The sequence below is a fragment of the Cavia porcellus genome, unplaced genomic scaffold, assembly GCF_034190915.1.
Source record: "Cavia porcellus strain 051 isolate PalLab524CR breed Dunkin Hartley unplaced genomic scaffold, mCavPor4.1 scaffold_4, whole genome shotgun sequence".
Taxonomy (NCBI): domain Eukaryota; kingdom Metazoa; phylum Chordata; class Mammalia; order Rodentia; family Caviidae; genus Cavia; species Cavia porcellus.
The window spans coordinates 99,737,048-99,748,639 of record NW_026947487.1 but is presented as its reverse complement, the minus strand read 5'-3'; the positions used below and the strand labels follow the sequence as shown (position 1 = coordinate 99,748,639).

The window sequence follows — 11,592 nt, the reverse complement described above, 5'->3', positions numbered from 1 at the left end:
AGCCTTCCTGGTGGCCAAAAACCTGGTACCCATGCTAAAAAGGCCAGGCTGGCAGGGAATGATGGCTAAGATCTGTAGGATGGAGTGGACAACTGTGAACTATGGGAAGCCTGTCGGAGTGGCCCTGCTTCTCTCTCCAGGCACAGAACTTCCTTGAGGACCATCTCTACCCCAAACTTGTCTTCTCTCTCCTGCTAGGTGAGAAACTATTTTCCACTTTTTTTTTCTTACTTCAGGGGTCTTCTGTTCCCTGTGTTGTGGCTTGGGCCAGGGCCAGCCATTTTCAGTGACAAAGGGAAAAGGTGGGAAGGTGGTTCAGGCTGGGTTAGACTCTTTTTCTCCTCCTCAGGGACGCTCTGAGCATATTTTATGGCTACCATCATCAGATGTCCACACTAGAAGTGAGAAGGGCAGAAGTGGGCTATTTCCACCCCCCTGCTTGATGATCTGCCCAGGAGGTCTGCCTAGGAGGCTGCTTCAGGCTCTGGGCCCCTTCCCTGAAATGTGACAACTCAAGGTTGTCTTTCTAGGCAAGTGGAGGCCTCTCAATTGGGACAAGGACAGGCTGTCTCTCTGCACAGCGGCAGGAGGATGAGACAGCAATTTAGCCTGGGCCGCACCTTAGCAGAGACCCAAGGCCAGGACTACCTCTAACCCTGCCAAGGGGGCTACCAAGGCTACCAGGGCAGAGGGGTCAGGGAGGTTCTCACTGTCATTTCCCACAGTGGCTGCCTAGGAGCAAACAGATCAAAAACATCCATGGTTCTTCTGTGCAGGGTCCTCTTAGGAAGCCACACAAAAGGCAGAAATCCTGTAATTTAGACAGGGGAGGTCACATGACTCATTTGGATGACAATAGGCATCCTTCCCTGCATAGCACTAGAGACAGGGGTCGAACAATGAGTGTCTGATCCTTCCACCTCTTCTCTCTCTGATGTAACATCACATTAGGTTGATGGTCTTTTACCCTCTGCACGCTCCAGCAACATCAGTTACCTGAGAGAAACTCCAAGAGGAAGCCTATCTAGAATCACTTGCATTGTCTTTCCTGTTCACCTGGGATTAAAGAAATGCAGGCTATCTGGGGATGGTGGTGCACACCACCTGTAACCCTAGCACTCTGAGGCTGAGACAGAAAGATCTCAAGTTCAAGCCCAGCCTGGGTAACCTAGCTACCTAGCAAGATGTAGCTCACTGTAAAGGCCCTGGGTTTAGTCCCTGGTGCTGGGAGGGGTGGGGGGAGAAAGGGAAAAAGAAAAAGAAACACAGGGTACTTGTATGCAGAATGGATGCGGAGTATCGGAGTATCATCGTCTCAGTGGGCTCCCCTGCCTCCCTCTGCCGTCCAGCAACTCTCTTGCCTGGCAGCACCGTGAGTCCACGCTGCACACACACAAAGCCTCTCAGACTCCCTGCTGCCCCAAAGAAGATCTCCAGGGAGCTGCACTCCGGTTACCCTTGAAAGCACTGCATCCCCGCCCCTTCCCCAGCCTGCTCCGCTTCTCTCTGCAGCTTGTCCCACTGCTCCCTCCGTGGAGACTGGCTTGACTTAGTCTCCTTTTACTTATTCTCAAGTGTCAGTCGAATGGCCTCGGGGGATGTTTTCCTGACATCATATTTTGCAGGCTAGGATGGCTCTCTGGTTACCTGCTCTTACGGTGATACGTTCCACCTCTGTCCATCCCCTGGGAGTCCTCTGGGGGTTCCAGATTGCACTGGCCTGGGAAGCTTCATACTCCTGTCCTTCTTACCATCCTGCTCTTCCACTCACACACCATTGGGATTGCTCTGTCTCTGTCTCTCAAATCTTTTTTCTTTTTTCCCCATTTATTTATTTATTTTGGTACTGGGGATCGAACTGACAATTATCAGGCAAGCATTTGAGCTGCTGAGCTAAATCCCTAGCCCTCAAATCTTTTTCTTGGAGCTTTCTCTCTCTCTCTCTCTCTCTCTCTCTCTCTCTCTCTCTCTCTCTCTCTCTCTGTGTTTGTGTCTGTGTGTGTTATGGAGGACTGAACCCAAAGCGTTCTCAGTGGGCTATATCTCAATCCTCGTTTTTATTTTCTAATTTTGAGATTCTCTAGGTTGCCCAGGTAATTCCAAGCAGCAAGCTCCATCACAGGAGTGTTTTGTTTTTTTTCCCTAATTAAACTGTGCTGCTCCAGAGCAGACACCAGACGCCATCACCTTGCTCCTGTGGCAGGACAAAAATCCCAAACTTGTTTGGTAAATTAACTCACAGTCGCTAAAATGTCTTCTAACACAAAAGACACCTGATGGTTCCTTGGTTATTTTCTACCACCGAGTTTCAAATGACACTAGGGAAAATGTCCAGTGGTTTTCCTTTTTTGACATTTTCAGTCAAATGTTTCTGTGTGATATGATGCTTAGAACTAAGTGCCAAAAATTTGGGTAGGCAGAAGGAAAAAATGATTCACTGGGGGAGAGATACACAGAGAAATAAAAAGAGAACAATTCAGTGTAATCAGAATAAGATTTTTCTTAATCTTGGGGAGTAAACACCACCACACTGGTGTCGATGGCACTGAGAGCCCTCCGTGGATGGCAGGGAGGTGGCCGAAAAGGTGTTCGATGCTAGCTCCACAAAGTAGGCTCTGGGGCAGCTTCTGAGACACTCTGTATTAGATACTGACCCGTGTCATGCGCCACTGGCGGGGAGGAAGACAGAGTGCTTTTCCCAAAGGGCGACGATCTCCCCAGATGCTGACTCTTCTCAGGAGGCAGGAGTGTTTTCCCGGAATAACCTCTTTGCTCTTTATTCAGCTGCTGCAGCAGATACTCATTAGTTACCACCAGGGATCTGAGGCCCGGGAGGAAAAGACAGGCGTGAATTCAGGAAAGCAAAAGTCGATGCCTTTCAGGTGTGAAAGGTTTGCTAAAGAGAAACGTAAAATGAAATGATATCTTTCAGCAGAACTATCTAATTTATGAGTGCGTTCTTTTAAAAGCAGACCTACAATTCATTAGAATTGTGTGTTTGGATTCCAGAGACTGAAGAGATAGCACATTTCACATTTGTAGAATGGTTGTACTGCACTTTCCAAAGCACTTTTGTGATGAGGTGAGTAGAGTGCTCAAACACTGGCTCCTGATCCGACTTCTCGTTTCTATCCCCAAATTAGAACGGCTAATCTATGCTTCCCTCTACAACTAATGGTTTTCCCAGATGTTCTTGGATTCCACATTACTACGTAATGTTAAAAAAAAAAAAAGGAGTATACACAGTGCTATTCATTATAGTACTATTTTGTTTTTGTTTGGTGCTAGGTTTGAACCCAGGGCTTTGCAGAGGTTAAGCACACACTTTGCCACTAAGCCACACTTCCAGCCTTAATTAGTAGTGTTTTTAACAGGCAAATATGGTTAATCTAAATGTTCATAGACTTTACTACAGGACTAATTAAGCCATATAATCATACAACGGAGTACTATGTACCTATAAATAGGAGGGAGAACTCTTTAAAATACAGTGAACTGATTTCCAAGATAAAATGCTAAAGCAACATTATCCTTCTTTTATATAATAAAGGAGTCATACAAATGCACAGCAATAGCTACAACAGAAAGCCAGTGAGAGGGAAGGAAAGAATAGGAGAGACAGGAAAGAGTGTTAGGTTTTTCTGATCTTATATTTGACTTTGAGACAATGCAAATATTTTACCTAACTATGAAAACAAGATTAAATAAAAACAGTAAAACTCACTAAGAACCAAAATAAAAATGAAACAAATGAACAAATATATTGAGTTAATGGTTTAACATGCCTAGAAGAATTGTTTTGTTTGTCTTTCTGAGACAGGGTCTCACTATGCAGTTCAGGCTGGCCTTGAGCTCACTTTGTGGCCCAGGCTGGTCTTGAACTTGCAACAATCCTCCTGCCTCAGCCTCCCAAGTGCTGGGACTATAGGCATGTGCCACCATATTCGGCTAGAAGAATTTTTTTGAGTTAACTGAAAATGTAGTACTTTGACTCTGCATCCCTCAAGAGAGTTATCCTAATGTCCAGAGTGAGGGTCCCAGGTCAGCAGCAGCACTGAACTACAGATCTTCAGTTGCAAACCACACTGCAGGGTCAGAGGCTGGGGAAGTTGGGGGACGGTGCCCAGTAATTTACCTTTTTACAAGTCTTTCAGGTCACTCTGATATAGACCCAAGTTTGCAAACCACGACTTTACGCTATTCTGTTTACTTTTGTAATGCTTGAAATAATTGTAACAACAGCAACAGAAGGCTCTAATCCTCTGAATATGAAGCTGTTCCAATGAAAATTGGTGGTGATGATGGTGTTGAAGGTTGGGGGATGAGGTGCTTATACGTAAATGTCATTGGAAGTCCTAGTAGAAGTAGTCTGGCAAATCAAATCCTGGGGCTTCCCTAGAATTGTTAATGGCCTGGAGGTCCCTGCTCCTCATATTTTCCTGCCTGCATCCTGATAATGCTCTTTTGTGAAGAGCCTGATGCTACTGGGCACCCCTGAAGAGCCCATATATTTGGATTCTTTATCACTAGCTTCTGTGAGCTCTTGGTGCATCTTCTATGACCCAGGCAGGCAGGCATTTTCCAGAGGAGCTAGATGGCAGATTTCAGAGGTCCATAGTGCCAAAGAGGTGGCCCCAGCAAAGGTCCTCTTAGAGCCAGTGAGAAACTAGCTATTGAGGTGTTGCAACCTATGAAAGATGGTTAGTCCTCGGTGTATAAAAGCAGTTGTCAGAGCAACATTTTGAGCCCTGAGCTACCTGGTCAGGTATGCATGCTACAGTTACTTTGCAAAGTGCCTCGCTCTAACAACTTTCCAAGCCAAGCAAAGGAGAGATAAAGCAAAGTAAACACCTATTCCAGAACCTGCTAGTCAGACCCTCTCCTACCTCTGACTTTCATGAAGAAGGGCAACAGTCTCCTCCAGCTTTTTCAGCTGGGCAAGCTCCTGGTTCAGGCAAGCCACTTGCATGGTCAGCTCTTGGTTTTTGTGTAGAAGATCCTCTACAAAGGGCACAGTAGCCAGAAGTGAGCAGGGCTACAAGTCACTTGTCTTTGAGCAGAGTTTAGAGTATTCAGCTAGACATCTTGAGAAATCGAGGTCCCCATGACATTTGTGGTCCCATTCACATCCCATTCACCATTCCCTTCCTTGAAGACAGCAGTTATAGTGACAAGAACATGGCATTAGGCAGCACATCTGAATTAAAATTCAACCACTTACTGTCACATATGTTAGTTCATCTTTCTGAGTTTCACTAAGGCTAATAACTCTTTCCCATAGCACCATAAGGAGGATATGGTGAGTCACCTGATCTCACTTAGCCTAGGCAGTCAGCAGGTATTAGGGCTCCTGTATTCTCCACTTTGGCTTGTGAATGTACACCCTTCACTTCCCACATAGTTTGTGAAAACACCCAAACTGCATCAATTACATAGTAATAACTCAATGAGAGCTTGTAGAAACAGTTTGTGACCAAAACATTCATATCTACCTGCTCAAATATGCTACCACTACCTCCAATAATGAGGTAGGTTAAAAAGCACAGGAACTCTGGTCCTAAAGAAGCTGATCTTCTGGAATAATGCTCTGTTGCACATGTGTGTGTGCATTCTCAGGGATTGAACCCAAGGTTTCACACATGCTAGGCAGGTCCTGTACCACTGAGCTACATCTCAGCCCTAGAATAATGCTTCTTAAGCATTAATATGCTTACAAATCTCCTGGGGATCTTTTAAAAATCAGTAGATTTGAGGAGAGGCCCAATATTTTGTCTAACAAGCACGGCTACTGTGAGTTCAAGGCCAGCCTGAACTACATAATGAAACTGTGTCTTAAAAAACCAAACCAAACCAAACCAAACCAAACCAAACCACACCGAACCAAACAACACAACACAATGGCAATAATAACATTTTTGCTGACAAAGACCTTCATCTGGTAACTCAAGCCACCTACATTACAGTTCTCTATGGCAAGATGACTGTTTCCATAAATTCCCAGGGAAGGTAATGACCAAAGCAGCCATGTGAAGTCCCACACTTGGCTTTCCCATACTTACCATAAGTATGGGACTGGTACCCACTCCTAACTGAGGTAGCTGCACTTTCCTCCAACTGCTGAACTTTTTCTGACAAAATAAGGTTTTCTTCTAGCACTCTTACCAGTTTTTGTTTCAAACTTTCCTATAGGTCAGAAAACAAAACATCAGTACATTAAGAACCTGAAATCCCAAAGGATCATGTATCGGACTGAAGGAACCTTTCCTCTGCTGGCAATAAACTGAATGAAAGAGCAGGCTGTAGTCCCAGCCCTGACTCAGGAGGCTGAGGCAGGAGGATCACTGTGAGTTTGAGGCCAGCACGGGCTACATAGTCCAAGGCCAGCCTAAAATACATAGTGAGATCCTGTCTCAAAAACAAAAGAAACAAAAACCACAAAAAGAATAAAATAACTGGATGAAAGTTAGCATTTGTATAATGTTCTCAGTAGACTCTTAATTCGCGGGTAAAACTGTTCAAGTGGAGCAGACAAATTTCTGACATGAAGTCATGACCTTTCCTATGGGTGTTCATGGCCTGTGCTGAGCATTTGCAATCATCTACAGTATCTAGTTTCTAGTACTTGGTGTTTGAAAATCCTCTAGCGTTACTCAAAGACAGAAAAGCCTGGGACTGAGCTCCTTCTTTCTTTCCCAGAGCCAGAAGCCTGATGCCCTAGCATGGCCCTGGTTCCCTGCTCTCAGCACCATCAGAAGGAGGAAGACAAATGTGGAGACACTAGCTTTCCCTCATTTCCCGCCTTATGGCCTTACGGCATAAGCACACCATAACCTCTGAGAGCGTGACCCTAAACATATTCGCTCTAGGATTGCTTTCTTCTTTCTTTCTCTCTTCATCTCTTTCTTCTTTTCTTTCTTTTTTCTTTTCCTTCCTTCCATTTCATGTCTTTCTTTAGAATTTTTAGATTAGGACTAGGATGAGGGAATCATCTCTACAGAACTTCCAAACTATCCCTGTCCTGGCAAATTTTGTGTTCCTGATTTGCCCAGTCTGACTTTCTCATATTTTGGCTCTGCAGTGTCTAGGGACTCTGGGTGATGATGAACTTTTAGTCCTGCTTCTCTGACTTTTTCTAGTAGAAGAAGAGGAAAAAGAAAGACAAACCATACCGTGTCACTGGGGATCTGCTGGCCAGCCTCCTTCAGGTCGCTCTCCCTCCTGTGGAAAGCTCTCAGTGAGTCTTCAGGATGTGAGCGACAGCGCTGCTGAGGAGGAGCAGGGACAACCAAAGACAGTAGCAAATCTCGTGCAGGACCTGCCAAAAATTCACAGGGGCACACGGGCCAATTTTAAACACCCAAACAGTCTTCCTAGTGAATAACTGCCAGCTAATTATCTCCTTTTCATAAGAACTTATTAAATGGATAGAAGAAGTGTTTATGAGGGATGAGAAATTATATCCCACGTCCTCTGGATAGCAGCAGCCCGTCCTGAGCAGAGTGAATGCGAGTCACTGTTCAGTGGCTCCGGGGTGAATGTCCTAAAAGATGAGACCAATGGGAAGGTAAATAACCAGACTGTACTGTCTTTTCCTCTTTGTCCCTTTAGTGTTTTTTGTTTTGCTTTGTTTGTTCACCTCTGGTGTTAGGGATTGAATTTAGGGTCTCATGTTAGGAAACCACCTAGCCCTTAGAGATTTATTTTCTTTTACAAAAATTTTGTTTTTTCCATCCAGAACAAGTTTCAAGTTTTTACTTTAACTTTTACTAACAAGTAAAATTTCCTGAAATTCTTTTTCCATTAAAAACAAATAAACATTGGAAAAACTGCTTTTCTTCATGATTCTAAAAAAATACTCCCTAAAAAGTCCAGGTCATACATTTATTTGAATTTTTTAAATAACATTTCAATAGTCATCTCAGAACTCTGATGATCAAACCTAGTATCTGTTGTATTCATTATTGGCACTTTCCTAAGAATCGTAAACTCTTTTTGTAATTATTAGTGATTGAGTTGAAATGTTGTACTCAATCTAGAGTGGCACAGAATAGTAAAAGAGAGGAGACAACTAGATAGAAAAAGTTTAATGAGGGCACAGAGGGAGTCACCACACGGAAGGCTGTGGCGGCTCTGCCGACAAAGGGCACGTTCCGCCTGACATAGGCTTTGATGGGAGAAGGGCTCTGTGGACTGATGTGAACTTATTTATTTTGTGAGAGTGCAGGGGATTGGGTAAAGCCTTACATGCATGAGCTCTGGCACAGACTTGTGGGAGGGAGAAGCCATAGGGGCTTCTGGGAAGAAGTTGTTTGCATTATCATGGCACAGTTTTGAACTGTCACCATGGTGATTGTGCTGTTTTTTTCAGACAGGAGGATCTATCAGTTAGCATGACCACTCTTGATTGCATGTGTGATCACTCTATATCTTATCAAAGATTACACAAACACATACACACATATCACAGGAGAGAACAAAACAACTCATACAAAAAATAGGGAAGACAAATGTACAAAAACACAGATTTTTTTCCCCATAAAATACGTTCCTGGAAAAAATGCAGATTTTTGAACTATGGTGTTTCTGTGAAGTTTTGGTAAATGATAGAAAAACAATTTTCCTTGCAAGTTAAGGGGACTACGGGACTGTTAGAATACAGAGCAGAAGCAAGGTCCAGCCATCCTCCAGGAACAGAGAATGTGTTCACTCACCGAGGAACTTCTTGTTGAGGAGCAGCGAGCCAGAGCCATTCCAGTGCTTATCCACAAGCTCCAGGAGCTGTCTGAGGACAGTGGCCACATGGGGGGTTCTGGCAGAGATCGGGGGACTGTGGTTTCCTTGCAAACCATGCAAACTGCCCAGATCACTAGAGGGAGGCTCAAGAAAAAAAGCACACAAAAAAACCCAACCATTTGTTATTCTTACACAATAAGGGAAGTAAGAATCCAGACATTTAAGGCATTGATATTTTTTTTAAAAGAAAAAGCAAAGATGATTTCATCTTTCAGTTTGGATATGAAAAGCATATTATTTATACCCAAGTTAAACATGTAAGTCATTCAAAGATAATTTCAAAGGTAATGATATCTTCTACCATGATTTTTTGCAGGGATTTTCAGAATATATTAAGAAAAAATGTGCTGTTTGACACCTATATCTATGGTTTAGTAAACTGCAGAATATTTTAAAAAATACTATATGTCATAAAGTAAAATTGGAAGTACTTTAATAAGAAATTATAGCCCACAATAAATTTCTATTATATTAACATGTAACATACTAAATGTAATATTATTGTTGAACTCAGTACTAAAATTATTTAGGAAAAATCATATATTCATGCATATGTAGATAAGATGTAAATATACAGTTAGATCTGTAGAATAAAAATTAACAATTGTTTTTATTTATTTTGACCTGACATTTATATACTTGTGAATGTTATCGTACAAATCTATCTACCAGTCTTTTCTCTAGAGTCTCATGGGCTGTAATAGAACTGATATAAATTTAAAATAATCAAATTATTTTTTAATCTCTAGCTCTTTTGATTAAAAACTGTGGATAACTAATTAGCTAATTAAACAGAACACCAATGACATGATCTGAATCCTATAAGTAGCCTCTGATTGGAAGGGATAAGTGTTACAATGAGGGAAATATTTATTCAACAGACTTGGACTGAACACTGATTGTGTACCCTGAGCACTAAGTAAGGGGTGAACAGATGAGGAGGCAAAGGATGAGGTCTTTTAAGAAGTTAAGCTGTATGGTGGTGCAGGCCAATAATCCAGCTCCTTGGGCCACTAAAGCAGGAGGATCACAAGTTAAGCCCTTCCTGGGTGACATAAGGATTTAGTGATATATTCTGATATTCTGTCACAAAAACATGTAAAAGTTGAAGATCTAGATCAGTGTAAAGTCTTGGGGCTCAATCCACAGTATCACAAAAAGTTAATATCTGATTGGGAAGAAAAATCACTATGTGTGGTTCAGGCTGGCCTAGAACTCACTATGTAGCCCAAGCTGACCTCAACGTACAGCAATCCTCCTGCCTCAGTCTCCTGAGTGCTAGGATTACCACTGTAACTGGTCTTCAATTAAACTTTTTAATCACAAATTCATGTATGATTTAACTCTGTGCATCATAGGATTTAAAAGTATTTTTCAAATTTTAATACTGTTTTCTTTTTAGAAAATTTTTGATGTATATGTCAAAGACTAATATGTTTCTTTTATATTTACATTTAGGGTTTGGAGGTATAACTCAGTGATACAGTATGTGCCTAATACGCACAAGGCCCTGGGACCCATTCTCAAAACCAAAAATAAACAAACAAACAAAAAAGGCTTTGTACTTATATTTAAAAACTCTTTCAAAGCTTTCCTTATAAAGAAAAATAATACATAACAGGAAGAAATAGGAGTTAAGATACTCCAGAAAAAGTGGATTGAGATTTTCACAATATAACATAATACAAAGGTAAACATTTCCTAGAATATCTTAATATGATCTCCTAAATATCCTAAGTGTTACTGTTAACACATTAGCTCACAGTTAGTGTTTTTATCTGATAAAATAGGCATTTGAGCTTGAGAATGGACCAAAAACTAAAGAAAATATTGTAAGACTGCCCCCCTTTGGTGCACAAAAATTATAATCACCTTCTCCAAAATTTTGAAAACTACATAGGAAATATATAAGGACTTAAAGGCAAAAACAAAATAAAATCACCAACCAAATAAAAATCAACCAAAAAACCCCCCAAAGCCACTCAACAACAACAAAAATTTCCAACACCTAAAATCATAAGTTACTAGAAATAACTTTTTTTGACTAAATATTTTGTTTCTCTGTGGGCAGTGGTGTAAACTATGGCATTCTATGTCATAGTGGGCTGTTTGTATCACAGAAAGCTCTAAAAGATTCTCCATCACTGTTTTAGGGCAACAAATGATCAACTGATAAATGATCCATATGACAAAGGATTGTGGGCCCAGAGGAGGGGGCCTGAGAGCTGTGGTTCCTCTAAGGAGAAGGCTTCATGATAGCAGTAAAACCTGGGAAAAGTTAACAAACAGGAGAGGAGAGTAGAAGGCATTCTCTATAAGAAATGTATGCAAAGGCAGGGGCAAAACTCATGAGGAAGAACGGATTAATCCTGAAGTGTTCTTGTGTAAAAGCCATCACACATGATTTTGTAAAAATGAGCTATTCTGGGCTGGGGATTTAGCTCAGTAGCTCAAGTGCTTGCCTGGTAAGCATGAGGAAGAGTGTTTGATCTCTGGTACCAAAAAGCAAAACAACAAAAAAGAGCTATTCTGTATGCATGGGAATGGTTCTTGATTTTTTTCTTTCATTTATCTTTTGAGCCACTTTCAACTAAAAAAGTGTTAGAAAATCTAATTCATCTGCTTGCAGCGACTTAGAAAAAAATTAGGAGCATCTGAAATTCTAGACAGAAAAGCAAAGCAATGCTTTTATGAGAGCTATTTTAAGTAAGTTATTTGTGGCTGAAAAACTGTAGACATGATGAGGTCCTAAACATTAATGCTACAGAGATCTATCATCAGCCAACCCTGAGGCGCCTG

The 11,592-nt window shown here is 41.7% G+C and overlaps 1 protein-coding gene across 3 annotated transcripts in view; it reads right to left on the bottom strand.

Moving 5' to 3' along the window:
* Positions 1-2,480: 2,480 nt before the first annotated feature.
* Lrrc36 (leucine rich repeat containing 36) overlaps positions 2,481-11,592 on the bottom strand; it is a 29,133-nt gene continuing 20,021 nt past the window's right edge. For 2 of the 3 annotated variants that reach the window (XM_023565954.2, XM_063247506.1), the window contains 5 exons: positions 8,712-8,877; positions 7,170-7,315; positions 6,060-6,183; positions 4,887-5,001; positions 2,481-2,821 (listed from right to left, as the gene is read on the bottom strand). In XM_023565954.2, the coding sequence (XP_023421722.2) occupies positions 2,596-2,821; positions 4,887-5,001; positions 6,060-6,183; positions 7,170-7,315; positions 8,712-8,877 (777 nt within the window). In that variant the 3' untranslated portion in view covers positions 2,481-2,595. Of the gene's footprint in view, positions 2,822-4,886; positions 5,149-6,059; positions 6,184-7,169; positions 7,316-8,711; positions 8,878-11,592 lie in introns of all 3 variants that reach the window. The other variant, XR_010047009.1, reaches the window with a different exon arrangement.